Source organism: Saccostrea echinata, unplaced genomic scaffold (genome assembly GCF_033153115.1).
Source record: "Saccostrea echinata isolate AGI-Se365-2 ecotype Australia unplaced genomic scaffold, CSIRO_AGI_Sech_v1 ptg000001l, whole genome shotgun sequence".
Taxonomy (NCBI): domain Eukaryota; kingdom Metazoa; phylum Mollusca; class Bivalvia; order Ostreida; family Ostreidae; genus Saccostrea; species Saccostrea echinata.
Genome location: NW_026889750.1, coordinates 50,996,172 through 51,018,700, shown reverse-complemented (window position 1 = coordinate 51,018,700; position 22,529 = coordinate 50,996,172). Strand labels below are relative to the sequence as shown.

At 34.4% G+C, this 22,529-nt stretch overlaps 1 protein-coding gene across 2 annotated transcripts in view; it reads right to left on the bottom strand.

Moving 5' to 3' along the window:
* Positions 1–1,317: 1,317 nt before the first annotated feature.
* LOC133194105 (5-hydroxytryptamine receptor 1-like) overlaps positions 1,318–22,529 on the bottom strand; it is a 104,877-nt gene continuing 83,665 nt past the window's right edge. The window contains exons 4-5 of one of the 2 annotated variants that reach the window (XM_061330079.1): positions 19,304–19,371; positions 1,318–4,355 (exon numbers count right to left, since the gene is read on the bottom strand). In XM_061330079.1, the coding sequence (XP_061186063.1) occupies positions 1,865–3,316 (1,452 nt within the window). In that variant the 5' untranslated portion in view covers positions 3,317–4,355; positions 19,304–19,371 and the 3' untranslated portion in view covers positions 1,318–1,864. The remainder of the gene's footprint in view (positions 4,356–19,303; positions 19,372–22,529) is intronic. The other variant, XM_061330088.1, reaches the window with a different exon arrangement.

Sequence of the window (22,529 nt, the reverse complement as noted above, 5' to 3'; positions counted from 1 at the left end):
GGTGAATACAGAATGACGGATTTCAAGACGATTTCCAATCTCAACAACATAAATATAAATACTATTTACAATATTTACAATATAAATATTATGCTTTGGAAAAATGTGTTTTTTCTACAAATAAAAAATAAAAATAAATAATGAGCTTTCTCGGAATAATGATGCGGAGTATTACATTTAACAATATGACTTTCTCAGCAGTTTAGATGGAAACCCGGGATATAGCAGTTTTAAGTGCATGGTTTGGTGATTTTATTGCTAGAAATGTTTACTTGGAATAAACACAGTCTTGAGCATTGCAATATTTAACTAAGAAATGATGATTGAATGACAGCGATTCGCTGGTCTTATAACCTTGTATAATTTTTGCCTCCCCGTGAAGTGTTGCGCGGATAACCTGTAAGTGCCCCTCCTTAGAAGTTTGCTACCAGTCAGGCGCCTTATCCAAAGATCTACCAAATTTAGAAGAAAATCGGCTTAAATGAATGAGAGTTTGATACCTCTTAAATATGTAACCCTTGCGCTTTCTCTATTCGCGGGATTGACCTATTTCAAGTTTAAATTAGCCTTTGCTTATACAAGATCTCAAAAATAAAGATCATCATAGTATCTTATAGAACATTTACAAAAGACCAAACGTGTGTGAGAGAAAATGTTTTAAATTAAATATTTAAAACTTAAAACATTACGAATAAAATATTTTGAATCTGTCTTTGCGTTGGTGAACATTGTAGACCAAATTAACTTTAAATAACTAAATCCGGTTCGGATTTGTATCAAATGAAGTTGTATTTAAAAGATTTTAGCGCTACGAAACCTAATCGTTTAATCTAGTGGCGTCGTTCTTTGACGACGGATACAATCATTTCAATGACTATTTAGAAAGATAATGTTCTTAATTTAGTTGTTTTGTCTACGTAGTAAATGTCTTTAGTGCAAATTAAAAGTAACACTCCTCTAAATACATGGCTTAAACAAACTTTTAGATGTTTTATTTTCGTGTTCCGTAGGTTATATTTTTTTAAGATTGTACCGGTTACAGGTATACATGATAAGTGATAACTCTCCGCCACATTCATTTCAGATTTACATTACAACATTTGATAATCCTTCACATAGTCCTAATTTCCAAATAATTTTACTGCTTTGCAGGATTACATTTTTAGTTCTAGTCTTTAAAACTTTTTGGGAAATTCGTACTACATGCAAAACCAGAACTGCTCTATTCCCACACGTACACATTCTGTCAAATATAAATGACAAATATTGCAAAAAATATTACTGTAATATTATGTATTTCAAATGAAAAATGGTTTGCAATAGAGATGCCTGCTTTACAAAAAGATTTAATATTAAGATAAAGATATATTTCCGAAATATATTTCTTTCTTCAAAGAAAATGAACGTGAAATTTGTGTGAATTGGAAAAATTATTTAGATAAATTTTAGACAAGCATTTTTTTCTATCTACTATGAAAATTAAGAAGGCTAAAATTTTTACAGCTTAATTTTAAATCGATTTGTAAAATAGGGTCTACAAAGCAATGTATGTTCCTAATGAAAATCCCAAGTCATGGTTAATCTCAAATGTAGAATAATTAAACTTGATACCTAACAATAACTTATACATAAATTTCTGCAATTTGGCAAGTTCACATATCAACAAATTATAACAATTTACTTGTATCACAGATATAAAAGGGAGGGTTGCTCTGTATACAGAACCTTACATACCGTCATTAACAACAAGTACAGCGCTCGCTGCTCAAGCACTGACTTAGCAAACGCTTTGTGGACGCAAATTGTACCCTTATAGAAATATCATTATGCTCTATTTAAACAGCTAAGTGGCTGGTATCCATTATTACACAACACTTTCTCTGTCTTTATCGTAATTATCGGCACTGCCGTTTCCGATATGCACATTCGTTACCCCTTGGCTATCATACCGTACTACAGTGTCTGTAACGGGTTTCAGACTATCCCTAAATGTCGTGTCCCTTAGCACTGTTGGTTCACCATACTTCTCAGCATAACTTTCCGAGCGGATCCGAATGTTTATTTTACGACATCTACAGCAGAGAATTTCTATAAATGGAGTTCGGAATTCTCTGTTGAATCGAGCGTAAATCAAGGGGTTCAAAAATGAATTGAAATAACCTAACCAGTTAAAAATGCTCATAAGACTTCCTGGAATGGAACAATTTTCCTCGTTCACACCACAAAAAGGTCGAATGACGGCAAGAATAAAAAATGGCAACCAGCACGCGGTGAAACCGCCCATTATGACCCCTAGTGTCTTTATTGCTCGCCTCTCCTTATGAGAGTGCTTGCTATTACGACTTAGCAGTGACTTCAGTGTGAATCTCCGGCGATTATTATTCCTATGGTTAGCTAACATATCTAACATGGATTCCTCCTCCTCTTTTGAACTTTTTTTACTACTACAATTGTCACCACATCCACCGTTTTTGAGAATTCCGTTCGGATGCGTTCCATAGTCACTTTCTTTGCTATGCCTTGGAGTGCGATGAGACGGAAGGTAGAGTATTTCAGCTCCTTTATCAATACTACCAGGCTGAGATTTCATTTCCTTCTTAGCGAGACGCGATGATACCCGCCAAATACGAAAGTACACAAATATCATCGCCATTAGTGGAATATAGAAGGACAAAAGAGTTGCATAGATTTGGTATCCTATGTTTTGACTAATAAAACAAACATAGTCAGGCCTTTCCGATTTCCATCCCAACAGAGGGGGAATTGAAATCACAACAGATAACATCCACACACTAGCAATCATAACAGCCATCCTCCGTGGTGTACGCTTCATTGCGTACTGAAACGGTCGAGTGATTACAAGGTATCTGTCCACACTTATCATGCATAAATTCAAAATAGAAGCGGTACACAAGATCACGTCTAGTGACGTAAAAATATCACATACGATGTCCCCCAGCAGCCAATGACCTGCAGTCTCATTGGTTGCTGCAAATGGCATGACTAAGACAGCTACCAGAAGGTCGGATAATGCGAGGGACAAAATGAGGAGATTTGACGGCGTTTGCAGTCGTTTTACCAAAGCTACGGCTATGCATACCAAAGAGTTTCCTATGATCGTCCCGATCATCATTAAAATGAGGAAAAATAGTATAATCGCCTGTTCCCATGGTGTGTAGGGGGATTCCGGGATTCCCGATGTCGTTTCCTTGGGCCTTGGAAACTCGGTGGTGCTCAGATTTAGAGCAGTTAAATTTGAGAGCGAATACACCACTGATGTGTTAATATTGATAGTTGGAAATGTCTGTTCCTCCATTCCAGAAATCTCATTCAACCCAATACTGCACAATCCACAGTCTTAAATACTTGAGAAAACATTTTCTATTTGAGAAAATATTCCAGTTTCAATCGCGTCTGTGACACACTGTTGACAAATTTGATGCCTTACTTGATTTTATTAGAATTGTTTTGTTTGGAAGTAGACACCGTAATCGTGTCCAGAGGGACCCGGTTACTGACGAACACGACACTTATACTCCCCTAGGAACGAGGATTTCCTCAAAATTCAATGCAAGAAAAAATTAATTCTTTGTATCCGCTCTTGAAGAATGAAACATATACATCTGAGTCAAAATTGTGGGCAGATTACGCATTAAGTTAAAACTCCATCCTCCAACCCTCTATCCCTTTTCTCGAAATAACATTCTCCTCTGCAAACTATTTTGGCACTATCATAAAACACAAGAAGTAAAACTAAACTTCATTAACTTCCATTGACCAAAGACACGTTTTTCTGGAGAGGGCAGTCCTCATTTTGTGTATAATCCACAAAAAATTGGGATGTGGTGTACTGTCGGTAACTTCATCGTCATGTATCTTTTGTTTGTTACTTTTTCAGTATGCAGGCATTGTTTTCGGGGAAAATATACCTTAGTCTGGTGAGTAAACTGGTGTTAATGGCTAATCCCGACTGGAAATGAACTCTCCAACCTTGGCAATAGTTACCATAAGTCTTGTTTATAGTATAGATTTTTTAAATTCCATTAATCCACTTGAACTTTCCCAGTTGACAGACCTTTGGGTTTTTGTGAATTATAGGTCTTAAATATACCATAAATCGTGTAATTAAAAGAATTTTTCTCTACCACTGAAAGAGGCAAGAAGCACTCCTATATGATGAAAAATCCAATATATTTCTTTATATATCGTCACAGAGCACGGGGAGCGTAATCAAATATCACAAGAAATAAATTCAGTTCAATAAAATCAAACGTGGACACATCAGCTCGAAATTTGATTGGTCGATCAGTTGATTTGATTAATTATCGGCACCAATGACAGCATTTTCTCATCATCTGAAAATACAGAAAGGAGACCTCGTTACGTTATATAGTAATCTAATTTATAACTAATGAATTAATAAAAGTTTTGTTGGAAAACCAGTTTATAACTACAGACAACAGTAGATTGGCCATTTGCATTGTTTTGCTCCAGAAATACATATTTTTTTTTAAATTTTAAAAACAAAGCTATTGCTTTCTTTAAGTTATGCACGTGATACAGGAAACATGACTAAAACGAGTGCTAAACGATCAATGAAAATCCCAAACTAAGGTCATTGAAACAGGATTACCGACATTGTATCATTATTTCACACCTTTATTAAATTTTAATCTGAACATGCCTTTCACCTGCACGTGTGAATTTAAGCGTATTAATTTTACTTAGTGGTATCCCTGTATGAAAACAAACATGCATATACTAGCAATGTTCTAAAACTTTCTATTGTAATGAAGATTAAAAGAATATTTCATCAAGGATGTGACCTTCAGCTGAACACCTGATAACATAAACACCTGATCATGATTGATTGTTTCTTTGTTTAACGTCCCTTTCGAGAATTTTTCACTCATATTGAGACGCCGCCACTTGCCGGTGAAGGCATGTATTCGGCACTTACGGCCTTTGAGCAGTGAGGAATATTTTTTGTGCCAACACCTACTGCGACACGGGACCTCGGTTTTCACGGTCTCATCCGTAGGACTGGTCTCCACGTCCCACAGTGGGATTCGAACCCGTGACGTAAGGATCAACTCTTTACTCCGCGACTCTAGAGCAAACGCTCCTACCACTGCGCGGATGACTGATTACATAATCTAAGGGGTGTACATGTGTACTATTTAAATTGTAATAGTATACAATTTTTAGAAAATATTTCAACGTAAAGCCAATAGAACAATCTTGTATAGTTAAAAAAACATAATAAATACAATTTGAACTGCCTGATCCTGCGAAGTAGATAAGTATTTTCAGAGACATAAATATTATGTTATTTATGTCTTTCGTATTGTGCATCTGTATATCTATAACGCGCATGCCTTATTAGACATCTCTGCCCCTACATGCAAGATAAATCATGATGCATGTTAACATAATTTATCTTGCATGTAGGGGACAGAAATATATGCCACCATACTATGGACATCTTTTCAATGTGGATTGTTTTCTTTAAAGAATAATCGGTTCATGTACCCTATTTTACTGGGAAATAATTATGCTATTACAATTACATGTACTTCATGATTAATGTTATACTACAGGATAATAAACTTAAACAATATTATGTAATATCACTGAACTTATAAAAGGGACGTACACTTAAAGACTAGTCTACGGTCTCATAAGGATATATAGGTGAAAATAATGAACAGCAAGGTCGTAACTAGGCTCAACATTTTAGTGAGGCAAGGATTCTGGGGGCCACCCGAGTCCCAAATGGGTCGAGGGTAGTGTCCTGATGGCGTTCTCGGGGGGGGGGGGGGGGGGGGGTCTCAAAACCTGGGTTTTAGTACATTAAAGACTTAATCTTTGAAAATTTTCACATATATTTTGAATTTTTTTTTTTTTACATGCTTTCTAAACTATGATGAAGCATCTGGTGAGGTGATCGATTTGGAAGTAAAGTTGAAAGTATTATAATGAATTTAGTACAAAGATGCAAATAATTTCAGATCAAAGTAAAGCCATTATCAATTTTCAGAAAACTCTAAAATTTTAGTGAGGCATTTGCCCCACTTGCCTCAGTGGTAATTACGGCCTTGAACACTGGTCGATCTAAAAAAAAAAAGAATATTGTGACTTGAAAGCACATGTATAGAACGCACATTACAACATTCCTTCTTTCCTCTCTTGTAACGTCAAAAAGCAGAGTTTAATTAGGGAAAGTACTTCATAAGAAATTTACAGCTTATATAGGAAAGTGTGATTAATCAATTCAAAATAAAACACAAAACAGTTTTACAAAGCGATAAAATGGAAGCTCATTGTCAAACAAATGACTTTGACTTCAATCACTATCTAAAGGCATTCGTTGTTATTGTAAATTCTGAAGAAAAAAAAATGAAGAGATTATAAACTTATAAGAAACTGAGGCATTGCGTTATCATTCTACGTTCAGTCAACCATCAGAACAAAACAAAAAGAGCTAAGCCAACTAATAGTAGAATATCATAAAGAACTCAGCCAACCAAAGGTAGTATAACATACAGAGTTCAGCCAATCAAAGGTACTATAACATACAGAGGTCAGCCAACCAACAGTAGTATAACATATAGAGCTCAGCCATCCAACGGTACTATAACATACAGAGCTCAGCCAAACAACAGTAGTATAACATACAGAGCTCAGCCAACCAACAGTAGTATAACATACAGAGCTCAGCCAACCAACGGTAGTATAACATAAGAGCTCAGCCAAACAACAGTAGTATAACATACAGAGCTCAGCCAAACAACTGTAGTACGACATACAGAGCTCAGCCAGCCAAAGGTAGTATAGCATACAGAGCTCTACCAACCAAAGGTAGTATATCATACAGAGCTCTACCAACCAAAGGTAGTATAACATACAGAGCTCAGCAAACCAACAGTAGTTTAACATACAGAGCTCAGCCAACCTACAGTAGTATAACATACAGAGCTCAGCCAAACAACAGTAGTATAAGATACAGAGCTCAGCCAAACAACAGTAGTATGACATACAGAGCTCAGCCAACCAAAGGTAGTATAACATACAGAGCTCATCCAACCAACAGTAGTATATAACATACAGAGCTCATCAAAACTCCGTACTCTGTACTCTATAAGTGCTATAACACATAGAGCTCAGCCAACCAACAGTTGTATAACATACAAAGCTCAGTCAAACAACAGTAGTATAACAGACAGGGCCCAGCCAACCAACATTAGTATAACATGCAAAGCTCAGCCAACCAACGGTAGTATAACATACAGAGCTCAGCCAACCAACAGTAGTATAACATACAAGGCTCAGTCAAACAACAGTAGTATAACATACAGAGCTCAGCCAACCAACGGTAGTATAACATACAGAGCTCAGCCAAACAACAGTAGTATAACATACAGGGCTCAGCCAAACAACAGTAGTATGACATACAGAGCTCAGCCAACCAAAGGTAGTATAACATACAGAGCTCAGCCAAACAACAGTAGAATGACATACAGAGCTCATCCAACCAACAGTAGTATATATCATACAGAGCTCATCCAAACTCCGTACTCTGTACTCTATAAGTGCTATAACACATAGAGCTCAGCCAAACAACAGTTGTATAACATACAAGGCTCAGTCAAACAACAGTAGTATAACAGAACGGGCCCAGCCAACCAACATTTGTATAACATGCAAAGCTCAGCCAACCAACAGTAGTATAACATACAGAGCTCAGCCAAACAACAGCAGTATAACATACAGAGCTCAGCCAAACAACAGTAGTATAACATACAGAGCTCAGCCAACCAACAGTAGTATAACATACAGAGCTCAGCCAAACAACAGTAGTATAACATACAGAGCTCAGCCAACCATCGGTAGTATAACATACAGAGCTCAGCCAAACAACAGTAGTATAACATACAGAGCTCAGCCAAACAACGGTAGTATAACATACAGAACTCAGCCAAACAACAGTAGTATAACATACAGAACTCAGCCAAACAACAGTAGTATAAGATACAGAGCTCAGCCAACCAAAGGTAGTATAACATACAGAGCTCAGCCAAACAACAGTAGTATAACATACAGAAATCAGTTAACCATCGGTAGCATAATGTACAAAGCTCAGCCAACCATTAATAGTATAACATACAGGGCTCAGCCAACCAACAGTAGTATAATATACAGACCTCAGTCAACCAACGGTAGTATAACATACTAGTACAGTGCTCAGCCAAACAAAAGTACTATAACATACAGAGCTCAGCCAAACAACTGTAGTACGACATGCAGAGCTCAGCCAACCAAAGGTAGTATAACATACAGAGCTCTACCAACCAAAGGTAGTATAACATACAGAGCTCAGCAAACCAACGGTAGCTTAACATACAGAGCTCACCCAACCTACAGTAGTATAACATACAGAGCTCAGCCAAACAACAGTACTATAACATACAGAGCTCAGCCAAACAACAGTAGTATAACATACAGAGCTCAGCCAAACAACAGTAGTATGACATACAGAGCTCAGCCAAACAACAGTAGTATAACATACAGAGCTCAGCCAACCAACAGTAGTATAACATACAGAGCTCAGCCAAACAACAGTAGTATAACATACAGAGCTCAGCCAACCAACAGTAGTATAACATACAGAGCTCAGCCAAACAACAGTAGTATAACATACAGAGCTCAGCCAACCATCGGTAGTATAACATACAGAGCTCAGCCAAACAACAGTAGTATAACATACAGAGCTCAGCCAAACAACGGTAGTATAACATACAGAACTCAGCCAAACAACAGTAGTATAACATACAGAACTCAGCCAAACAACAGTAGTATAAGATACAGAGCTCAGCCAACCAAAGGTAGTATAACATACAGAGCTCAGCCAAACAACAGTAGTATAACATACAGAAATCAGTTAACCATCGGTAGCATAATGTACAAAGCTCAGCCAACCATTAATAGTATAACATACAGGGCTCAGCCAACCAACAGTAGTATAATATACAGACCTCAGTCAACCAACGGTAGTATAACATACTAGTACAGTGCTCAGCCAAACAAAAGTACTATAACATACAGAGCTCAGCCAAACAACTGTAGTACGACATACAGAGCTCAGCCAACCAAAGGTAGTATAACATACAGAGCTCAGCCAACCAACGGTAGTATAACATACAGAGCTCAGCCAACCATCGGTAGTATAACATACAGAGCTCAGCCAAACAACGGTAGTATAACATACAGAGCTCAGCCAACCAACGGTAGTATAACATACAGAGCTCAGCCAAACAACAGTAGTATAACATACAGAGTTCAGCCAAACAACAGTAGTATAACATACAGAGCTCAGCCAACCAAAGGTAGTATAACATACAGAGCTCAGCCAAACAACAGTAGAATGACATACAGAGCTCATCCAACCAACAGTAGTATATAACATACAGAGCTCATCCAAACTCCGTACTCTGTACTCTATAAGTGCTATAACACATAGAGCTCAGCCAACCAACAGTTGTATAACATACAAGGCTCAGTCAAACAACAGTAGTATAACAGACAGGGCCCAGCCAACCAACATTAGTATAACATGCAAAGCTCAGCCAACCAACGGTAGTATAACATACAGAGCTCAGCCAAACAACAGTAGTATAACATACAGAGCTCAGCCAAACAACAGTAGTATAGCATACAGAGCTCAGCCAACCAAAGGTAGTATAACATACAGAGCTCATCCAACCAACGGTACTATAACATACAGAGCTCAGCCAACCAACGGTAGTATAACATACAGAGCTCAGCCAAACAACAGTAGTATAACATACAGAGCTCAGTTAACCATCGGTAGCATAATGTACAGAGCTCAGCCAACCATTAAGAGTATAACATACAGGGCTCAGCCAACCAACAGTAGTATAATATACAGACCTCAGTCAACCAACGGTAGTATAACATACTAGTACAGTGCTCAGCCAAACAAAAGTACTATAACATACAGAGCTCAGCCAAACAACAACAGTAAGACATATTCAGCCAACCAGTAGTATAACATACAGAGCTCAGCCAACCAACAGTAGTATAACATACAGAACTCTGCCAGCCAACCATCGGTAGTATAACATACAGAGCTCAGCCAAACAACAGTAGTATAACATACAAAACTCAGCCAACCAACAGCAGTTTAACATACAAAACTCAGCCAACCAAAATTAGTATAACATACAGAACTCAGCCAACCATCGGTAGTATAACATACAGAGCTCAGCCAACCAACAGCAGTATAACATACAAAACTCAGCCAACCAAAATTAGTATAACATACAGAGCTCAGCCAACCATCGGTAGTATAACATACAGAGCTCAGCCAACCAACAGCAGTATAACATACAAAACTCAGCCAACCAAAATTAGTAAAACATACAGAACTCAGCCCACCATCGGTAGTATAACATACCGAGCTCAGCCAACCAACAGTAGTATAACATACAGAACTCAGCCCACCATCGGTAGTATAACATACAGAACTCTGCCAACCAACAGCAGTTTAACATACAAAACTCAGCCAACCAAAATTAGTATAACATACAGAACTCAGCCAACCATCGGTAGTATAACATAATGAGCTTAGCTAATCAACAACAGTTTAACATACACAACTCAGCCAACTAACATTGGTATTACATACAGAGCTCAGCCAAACAAAAGTAGTACAATATACAGAGTTCAGCCAAACAACGTTAAACAACAGAAAGAGCTCAGTGCAAAGAGGTTATGCTCAAGCAATCATCAGTAATGCAACGTAAAGAGCCTGATCATTCATTAGTAGTTAATCATTATGATTTATAACATCCATTCTGCTTATCCTTGATGTAGACGCCATTGCCTTATTATCAAAAGGACTCACAAACAAGGCAGTATATATTACTTCTCAGTGTTTACAACTCTTTGACATAAGCGTGATATCTGCAGAATACTGAGGACAAACATGCCTTTTACATGACAACAGGGAAAAGAACACTGACTTTAAAAAAGTAATGTTCGAAATAAACTGATTAGAAAAATCATTGCCAGTTCATTTTAACCAAGGAGCAAGGTGCTAAGATAGGTTTATTGTAGTTTTTTGCGCCCTCTCGGAGAAAATGTTACAAAGGGGACACAACTCGTACTGGAAACAAATTGCATTGAAATGTGTTCCACACCTAAAGCACTAAAAAAGGGCACTTCTGACAACTAAGTTCTACCAATATCTGTTCCTGAAGACAGAGAAAGCCTACTAATAATTCCCATTTTATCTATGGAGGCCATGCTAAAACACCTTATCAGTTAACCTGAAAAATACAGGTTACATAAAGGAAATATTTGAGAAAATCAAATGAAATTCTTCATTTTAAATCAAACACTGAATTATATAAGTACTGTTCACAAAAAAATGCATTTTATGTTTTATGTTATGATATTTGTTAGGAAAGGCACAGCTGAGCTGTTTGTATAAAATGCAATCTAGTTATTTAATTATTACTATAATAACATCAGTGTCTCCACACCACTGATATGTAAACTATATTAAGGGGAAAACGCCAGATAAAAGATTACTGCTTGATAAATAACTCAGGAAATACTTTAGACCGGAGCATCATGAAATTCAAGAAGATTCATAAATACTTTCAGCATGGAGAGTGCTATGCGTCCTTCCAGAAATCCCTACCTCTGACCTAGGATGCTGCTGTTCCCATAGAAAAAAAACATCATAATATCCTCAATCAGAAATAGACTATTGTGTGTCCATTCACAAGTGACCATTAAGGCATCATTAATGTATAGAACTAGAACCAGGTCGACCTCCGTCGCCTCTCGTGTAACTTGAACCGTCGTACAACTTATCAATATGACAAAGACGTTTATTTTATCATAATTCTCATCTATCACATAACACTCAAAAGGCTAATGACTTATAAGGATAGGTAAACAACACACACATATGTGTTATGTTAAAACAAGACAATGTAATTAATAAATCTGTTGTGATAACTTGTTTATTTTTTAACAACCGTTTTGACGCTTGTCTGCATGACTAACCCAACCTGCAATTTTTAAAAGTTGTCACATATTTATAGATATGTTTGTTTATTGAGATCTGCATTGCCAACATATACACATGTACACGTTGCCACTTATACGTAAAGAATGACACAATGCCCCCTGGTGATGAAGAATAATACATGAATTATGCCGAAGTGACCAGTCGTGAAATTAGGTCACCAGATCCCAAGCTTTGCAGCTGAAAGACGAAGAGTGACATCTACATGCTAAACAATTAAAACTGATAAATCATTTTTATTATTAATATTAATTTTATTTATTTATTTGGCGTTTGCAAGTTAAGTGCTGTTAAAGTTTTATTATTTTTTTGGCAACGGGAGGTATTTGTAATGTATACTGCTTCCAGTCAAAAAAAAATACACTTCATAAAATGTTTATGAAAATATTTAAAGAAAAAAAAAATTTAACTTCATTATCTTGTCTTATTAACAAAAAATGTGTAAACACTATCCAGTAACATATCCGATGCCACTACGAGGGAACTGAAGGCTGCACTCTATTTAATGTCGTTGATTATTATACAGGGCAGAATGGTTTGCCAGCTTTTGGTGTATATCCTGAATAGTTAGCCATATGTAAATTGTAACTATCCAGAATGGTTAGCCAGCTATTGGTAAATATCCCGTATGATTAGCCACTTATACATGTATATAGTAACTATCCAGAATGGTTAGCCAGCTAGTGGTAAATATCCGGTATGATTAGTCACTTATATACTTAATGGATGTCTAGAATGGTTCCAGCTAAAAATGTATGTATCCGAAAGGGTTAGCGAGTGTTAATTAACACTATAACTATTAGTGGTTAAGCCACTTGCTTTATTGTCATAGTCATGAACATTTTATCTCTCATATTGTCCTCTCTAAGCAAAGTGTTAAAGAGTTACTGTAATTATGGTATAGGACTACGATAAGAGTTGATACGTAGCTTTAAGACATCTAATCTTTATATACTCTTATACAAGTGATGTTATTGTTTGAGGCATATCATGGTTATCTTTAACTGAATCGGAGAGGAAGAATGAACGATCTACGATATTTGATATTCTGACACAATATCAAAATTCTGTCCTTGTGAACTTCAATCATTTGTTCTCTTACTGAATAAATGCTGATGAAGAAATTGCAATTATTCATACTTATTGGAAGAAGTAGAGAATGCGGCAGCTGAAAAGTACTCACCTTATCCGCTAACTCACCATAAACAGTAACTAGCATACTAGTAGCTGTGATTTAGATATGAAACTACATTTCCAGGTATAACTCCCGGTTTCTCATAATTTCATGTTAGTTTTTGAAACAGTCATAACAATTTAGTAATTACAGTATGTGTTTGATTTCTTGTTTTTATTGTCCGTCTTATAACGTATGTCAACAAAACTCAGGAATACAGGGACACATTATTGTGTGAACTTACACAAACGCTTTATCCAGAAACTTTAAAAACCAAAACATATTTATTACGTTTTATCTGATAATTTATTTTTATGTGTTTAATTCAACTGCAAATAGAAATAATTATCATTTTAAATGAGTTCATTCATTGGAAATGAGCTTATAGTGCAGCTAAAGCCAGGCAACTCCCGCAATTTGTTGGAATTTCCAACTTGAATTTTTAAAATGTTTTAATTATTCCGAATGCTGGTGTAATTATGAAGATAAGTCACGTACCTTATTGTCTTGGTTTTATGCACACTTAGAACAAAGTCAAATTCTATTTTCAAGAAAAGGAAACTTTCAGAATATATCCATTAATGTTAGAAGTACTGCCGGAAATTGCCTGTAAGTGTTTTACACGGAGGAGTCGTAAAGATAGGGAACATTTGGGCACTCGTTCTAAATTAAATCGGATTGGTAGTGGATTATAGTCACAATCAATGATCAGGCTTAAAATATTATTCTTAAAAAGACCGAGGTATATTAAAGTCTCAGCGAGTATTTTCAAGAGGAAACCGACCGTGAATATTACTTTTTCAGTTTACGCATCTAAGCTGCATTAATGATCCCCGGGTTATGAGTATATAAATACATTTCCCGCCAACTCCCGGTAAGGACATTCAAGGATTTTTATCTTATTGTTATGGGGAGGGGGTATACTCGTTATTGCTATAATAATATTTCCGTGTTTCTAGTTATGCTAGCTTGGACGGTAGTTTTCATCTATATTTTATTTTCGATCGAATTCAGAACACGATAACTTATGGAATTAAAAATATTATTTTAATCCAATAATGGTGGCTTTATGATTTCATGCTAAATAATTCCTCCTCTAAATATTAAATATTTACCCACTGGCGAATAATATACACGTATAAAGAATGAAATATCTCCAGTGAAAACAAATTGGTATAAAAGTTAACGGATACAGCTCTTGAAATTCCAAAAGAATTCAGTCCTTGCCACTCACAAAGAATTGATATGAAAGAGAATATATATATATATATATATATATATATATATATATATATATATATATAATGTGCCATGATGTTGGTCCATGCATGGTACTTATTTTAAAGCCAAGGGGTTTATGACAGTCAAGAACTTTAAAGCTGCACAAAAGGATGACATAATACTTCAATACTGTGTGTAGTTTATCTTGCTTATGCAAATTGACTAGTATATATAAATCAAATAAAGGACAAAATAAGTAATAAAAAAAAAAGAAAAAAACCAAACATTACTCTAGCAAAACCATTAAAGAGAAGTCACTGGACAAAGTCATATAGAAGTTCTAAAAACTGCAAACTGAAGGGTTTTAATTTCCTGGTTGTTTTGATCTGCCTTATGATGCAAGATAGAATCAAATCTACAGTGATTGACTTCAACTGAAGTAGATTAAATTATTCTTAACGTTATTTGAGACAATGACAAAGTTACATATATATTAGATTTTAATCTACGACCAAAAAAAAGAGACTTTTGATAAAAATATGAATGAATATATAATTATGCACATTTTACAACAACTCTTAAACTAACATAACTGCCTTAAGTGAAGAAAGCACAAAGAAATTTCATTGTGCTTTATATATATATATATATATATATATATATATATATAATTTCTAGTTTACTTGTTTGTTTTTAAATTTTAATTTGGATCAATGTTAACACGTAATTATGCAGTCTGTGCCTCATTCTTTCGATAATAAGCTTTCAAGCATATTCATAGGTAACTTTGATGGACCACATTTAACATTTTTATCAGGCTTTACATAAATGAATCATTTTACTAAGGAACCTAAGCATATGATCCATTTTTGCTAAAAGTATGTTATCCAGCTGTGAGAGTCTTTGCAAACACAAAAGAATGATATTTTAAATCCATATTTGTGGACATGTATTTAATCGAAATAAAGTAAAAATATTCCCCTTCATCCTGTTAGAGGCCTATTTGTTCACAGTTAAATATTTTGAAGTCTAACACCGTTTTACCTTGAAGCCAGCTGGACCGTGGGTATTAATATTACCAAACTTTTACAATTATCTACGAAACATTGAAAAGAGAAACTTACATTATAACGTGTGTTATACTTATTGCAGAAGCTGGTTACGCACGCTAGCAAATTTCATATTTAATTATTTAATTTTTAAATTTTATTTATTCATTTATCTTGAGCATCTTGAAATTTTTTTCTTTCTTATGAAATCAACAAGTTTTTTTCCTATAGTAAAAAGATATAGCTACCTTCTATGTGACGTGGGCGTTGAACTTTTTTGGACAGATATTTAAAACTATATCTAACGTTTTGATATCAAAATCTAAAAACATGACCAGATGATGTACATATCCAAGAAACTATAGAAATCAAATACAGTTACAAAACATGAGTAGAAACAAACGGATAATACAATTAACTTACTTTTTGATGGTTTTTACACTCCACAGATTCAGTTTACAAACAAGTTTTAATACTCTGATTGTGTACACCCACGTGGTCAACATTTATGCAACAATGAATCCGAAGCCCCCCAGTGTACCTATAGATATTCCTCTGTCCAGCATAACCTTTTGGACTCGGTCTATTATTGGTACAGGTGAGATAAAGATTCTTGGTCAGTTTCAGAAATACAATCCAATGTTATGGTTTGTTAAGAATTGTTTATGCTACAGTGTAATACACTTATGACAACACTAGATCATGAAGTGACAATTTACACACAGAAGGTTGGCTGAATCAACTGGCCTGGGACAAATTCTTTATCAAAATTTAAACCTGTTTTCATATCATTTGTACCACACATCTCATTTAAAATATGTACTTTAATGGAGCAATATTTTTTAAGACATTAAAAACACGAACAATTTAGAATCAATTTGTCATGAAATGTCTCCCAAAGGGGAAGAAACAAACTGGTGTGGCAGGTCAGTCTGTCTGTCTACCACAGATTCATAGGAATAGTTTCATATTTGAGTATTTTAGTGCTCATGACCTTAAGGTGTATATGTATCAGTAATACCTCAAAAGTCAAGGTCATTTGATAATAAGACAGTAAAATAGTGTTCCAGTCATAACTCTAGAACTAACAATTGGGAAGGAGAAATATTCATTTTTGTCAAAAAAAATCTGGATATGGTTAGATTAAGATATAATAATTATTAATAATAGCATAAAAATTATTCCACCTATAACACCTTTTGCTATTAATTAAATGTTTAATTAGTGTGTCATTTGTTCAAACAAACGACCATTTTTGGTGAAGATGAACTCTGCATTTTTATGTTTATTTTATTTCATGAAGATGATATTGTTATTCTGTTTGTGATTAACAACACGCATTAAATGAATTTTCAATAAAATTAAAACTCAAAGATTAGTTTATACAAAATGATATAGTGATATAAATAATTCCAGTAAGGGTATAATAAACAGAGTTTTTAAGACAAAGTTTGACAGTGAAGAAATAAAACTGATAGTTGGTAGATAGAATAAAATTGAAAGAAATGAAAGCGTACATGTTATTTATGCATCAATAATCAAACTGGAGATGAATTTCACTACTTAGAGTGAAATGCAATGTAATATATTCGGAATTATTATTATTAATATTTTTTTTTTTTTTTTGCTACAAAAATATTATGTACTTCCAAATGTTATAAAATTCTGTAATTTGATGACAAATACTGATCCTGAATTCATATGAAATTACCAATCTTTATTACATCCTCTGTTCTCCTCCATCTAAATAGTAATCTTTGTTATTCCCATTTCTGGAGTATCTGGGGGTCCGTGTTTTATACTCACCCAGTTGACAGATTTGTATTATTTGTTTGTTTTTTTTATTTATTTTTATTTATTTATCTATTTTGAAGATCGATCACTGTTCGTTATCTTCACTATTTTCATTGTAAATATTAAATATATAAACTAGTAATTTGTACCTCTTTACAAATTTTATGGTTTTCTTGAGAGAAGAAATATAAATGAATGGCGATTTTAATCATTTTTCCTGTTGTGGAGTAAATTACGTAATACTCTCGATTTATGATAATTTGCAAACATTTTTAATTAAGAAAGGTTCACTCAAGTGTTACAGTTACATCACCATATTATAGCTGTTGTATAAATTTTATGTATTAACGAAGTAAATACATAATTTTTTGCCAAAATGTTTACATGTAAAATAAAAGCTAACATATTAAAAGATATATATAGAAATATATATTCAGCATAAAAATGTGTATGCAAGAGAAGAAAAAGATTCAGATGAAATAAATGGAGATAACGAACAGTATTCAAGCTAAAATGTCCATTCAGATAATACAAATCAGGAGCAGAGCAAACACGGATCTCTAAAACATCAGAGGTGGGATCAGGTGCCATAGAGGAGTGAGCATCCCCTGCCGACCGGTCACACCCGCCGTGTGCTTCTTGTCATGATCGGGAAATAGCGGAAAAATCTGCCGACAATTCAGTGTTAATGGCCCTAACAATTAGTAGGAAAAACGTCAGTCAGGAAATGACTTAATGATAGATTGTATTTGCTGACAAGGTCATTGTATCGACCATAGAACTTACGAAATGATGACTTTAAACGAGACTGTTGATATTTATGTTTCATCAACTTGTTTTTCAATAACTTACTTCGTTTTAGAAATTGTTCATACGTAGAGAATGCTCTTGCGTATCGAATCAACTCAGAGATATAAACCCCATACGCAGGTGATAAGGGTATATTGCTGAATAAGTAAGGATAGTCATTATGTTTATCATTAAACATTGTTGTTAGATTACCAATAACGTCTTTCTGTAGTAAAATAGCCAAATATGAAACAGATGTGGTATCTTTTATTTCAAGCTCACTGGGATATATCGTGTCGGCATATGAGTGGAAATGACTATTGTTAATTGGTAATACGTTGTCGATATATCTAGTTGTCGAGTTGACGGCCACAGCAAGAGTTTTCTTTTTCTCATGCATAAGATTTGAATAAATTCTGCTTCATATGAATACAAAAATAGGTCTGCTAATAACGGGACGCAATTGGCACCCATGGAAATTCCAACAGATTGTTGGAAGACCTGGTCTCCAAAAACCACATAGATACTGTCAATCAGAAACTTAATCATCATTTTAATATCAACTTCAGAGTGCTTGTGTGTTTTTTAACAAAATAATTTTGCAAATGACCAATGACAAGAATGAAACGTTAAACTTAATAATTTTATAAAGTAGTTTCAGAGAATGCCACATTTTACATGCTCAATAGCCTCTTTATTGCCATACAATATTTTCCTTGTCTTATATCTTATGTATATCCTGTAAATTTTAAATTTTAAAAAACTAAAGTTCAGTTGTCAACATAAATGTAAAGACGCCCATATTACGGTGATTACATTAAGCATGCAATGTGCTTAGCTAGAATTTCCTCTGCTTTAATTTTGTACCAGTATCAATATAAGGATATTACATGCATGTTCAAACATTTTGTACCACTTTATCACTAGCAGTACTTCCTTCATTAAAAGATAAATTCTGCTTTTTTAATTAAATGCCACCTTCAGAAATTAGTTAATCTTTCTCCCGATTCATAAACTTTCTTTTTTAATGTGGGTTTTTTTTTTCACACAACTGCTGTAATATACTTTATTTAAAATCTTGATTTTTTTTTAGAAATAACAATTGCCACTACTACTTGATAGTAGAAAAAGTATGTCGTCAAGAATCAAACATACCTTCGTTTTAGAATCTATTTTCTCTGTCCAGTTTGCGATTTAGATCTTTGCAAAGAACTCCGTGTCAACTGGAAAAACGGAAATAGGTGTCATTATGATTATCCTGCAAAGAGTGATCGTACGACAAAGCTATTGAACCTTACATAAAGTGATTAGTAAGCTCTTAATAGGACATGGCCATAGATTAAACATTCCCACGTATTGATAGACTTTGTTAAAAAAAAAAAAGACTTTTAATCTGATATAAAACTGCACTAGGACAGATGTGCTACATAATTTCACATCATAGAAATTGAGAGTAGGGATAAATAAATCAGAGTCATTTAAGAGCAGTATATTTCTCACTCATACCCCGCTCTTCAAAATATTAAACTAGCAAACAAATAAAATTAAGCTCTATTGGTTTGACCCTTTTTATTTTACATGTTTTTCCTAGGAATTATTCTATTTATATCTCCTTCTGGCCCTAGACTTTCTTAAATGAACAATGGCATTTGAAATAAAAATAGATGTAATCCGATAAAGTACATCAATTTTTAATTTATGTAATATAGGTCAATATTTCTTATTTTCTGTCGATCGGTACTATTTTAACAATATTCGCGTACTGATTTGTGTAAATAGGGATAGATGAACAATGAAAATTACGGTGTCGCCGGACTATTTCTGGTGATGAAAGAAATGTCTTCTTTTTTTGTTTGAAAGGATTTTTTTGTGAATGAGCTTTAATATTTAGATACATGTATTTACTTGATCGAACATGTATAGGCTTCAGGCGATAGGATCGAGGAATTCTTTTTCTCGGTCATTTGATATTTTCTTTTCCCTACCTTTCCACATAACCCTTTTAGAACTTGATAATGTATACAGAATCATATAGTTTAATGTTTTGAATTTATGGCCTTTAAATTTTAAATGCTTTTTGAACATTTTCTTCTGTTTATGATTCCGCACGCTATACATGTGTATTACAACAGATTAATTAATATTCCTTGTTCAATAATTACAATTGAAGAAAAAAACATCAAAATTTCTCTTTCAAAAATTCCATAAAGTCAAAAATAACGGAAATTCACTTGTTGAGAATTCTTATTTTTTTCTATGACGTTTCATCTTTAGTGCCTACAAAAAGTCCATTGTATTTGAAATCATTTTATAAACAAGGGTCAAACAAAAAGCGTGAATCTTTTGTATTTAGACAAGAGACCCAAAAACCTTAACAGTCACCTGAGTATAATACAACACTGTAAAGGATCCACATACAAAATTAAAGAAAATAAGTTAAATTGATGCAAAGCATCAAATCGGCCGCAAAAATATATTTCAATTTGAAGAATTTCCACAAGAAAGAGTCCAAAGAAAAAACATCCAAATAGAAAAAGTATATGATACATTTTTACACTTTGCTTTACTTTTCTGTGCATTTTTTTACACTAGTTTTCAGTGATCAATTGTTAAATATTTAAGCAAATAAAAATAAATTCATTAATATGAAAATCGGACGGCAATAAAGGATAGGAATGTATTATCACAAAATTATTTGATTCAAGGACAATTGCAACATATATCTAAAATAATTGATTATGAATGCCTGAATGCTGAGAAAATGGACACAGGCTTCACGTGCTGATACCCTGGATTTTTGTCACGTGATAATGCCGAACAGTGTTGCGATAGATATGTATGTGAAGTGCAGAAAAAAAATTCATTGTGTCACTTGCAACTGCAGTGTAAATTCAAAACCAAATTCAGTTCTTATTCCAATTTATTAATTATTTTAGGCACTGTAATACATATCCGGAAAATCAATACGTTTTCTTTTCATATCTTACGCACGCCCATGTTAGGGAGCAGTTCATGAAACAACTTAAAATAATAAATATCTGACGAGAAATGAGAAACAAATTGAAACATAATAACAACTATTTAGACTTAGTTATAAGCAAATTTTTAAGGCTTTTATTCGTAATTTTTATGTTTGTTATCAATAAGGAATTATTCCAACGAAGAAATAGAAAAAAATAGCGTCTCATTTCCCCATGTGCACATTCTAACGCAACCACAAATAGATCGGCCGCTGCTGCGGCCCATAATAAACGGACAATTGAAAATATAGTATAACCATTGCATTCTCTCATACTGACCTTCCTTGGTCTTTGAAGACTATATATTTAATGTACTAAGATGAGGTATTTTTGTCTCATTTTTATTTATCTACCTGGCTTTTAAAAACTATGTATTTTTGTATTTTATGTATCATGCATAAAAAAAAATCTTGTATAATTCTTTTATTTAATTGATCTACAATTTCAGTTTTATCATTGGCGATTAGCAAAGGAGAATGGTATCTTTCAGTGAAGTACTATTTTCCCTCAAGATCAATGCAGCCCTGCGCCAGGGGCCATGAAATTAACAATTTCGGAAGAGACGCCCTTGCTCGTCATAATCATGCACTTAGTATGTTTTTAATCAAATACCAGGGGGCAGAGAAGAAGTATGCATTTTCACTATATATTTAATAGAGCCCCGGCCTACCACCTCAACCCCTGATCCTTGGGCCATGAAATTCATAACCATGCACTCCGTTTATTTAATACCCAATAGCAAGAAGATTTTTAAAGAAATAATGATTTTTACTACATATTCAATAGAGTTCCGCCCATACACCTCAACCCCTAACCAAGGTATGGCGAATGAAATTCTCAATTTTAGGCATCTTGCTCAACATAACTATGCACTTAGTTTGTTTGCAAACATGGGAGCAAAGAAAAAGAATTTTAAAGAAAGCATTTTCACTAAATGATCAATGAAGCCTCGCCCACCACCAGGGCCATGAATTCCCAATTTGGAAGAAGCATCCTACCTTATGATAAGCATGTACATTAGTTTGTCTGCTAAATGTACATGGGAAGAGAAGAAGCTTTTTAAAGAATTTATACATTTTCATATTATATGATCAATAGAGCCCCATCCAAACTCCAGAACCCCTGACCCTGGGGCTATAAATTTTACAATTATGGTAGAGGGCCAAATTTTCATTACAATCAGGCCAAAAGTTGGACTTCTTGATGTCAAGGAGTAAAGAAGATTATTGATTGCCTTAATTTTCATGGTTTTAACCACAACCCTCAGGTTCTAGGGGAACAGGACCATGAATTCAACAATTTTTGTTCCTTTTCAGCAATATATGATATATACCAAAATGGTTAAAATTGGTAGAGAGGTT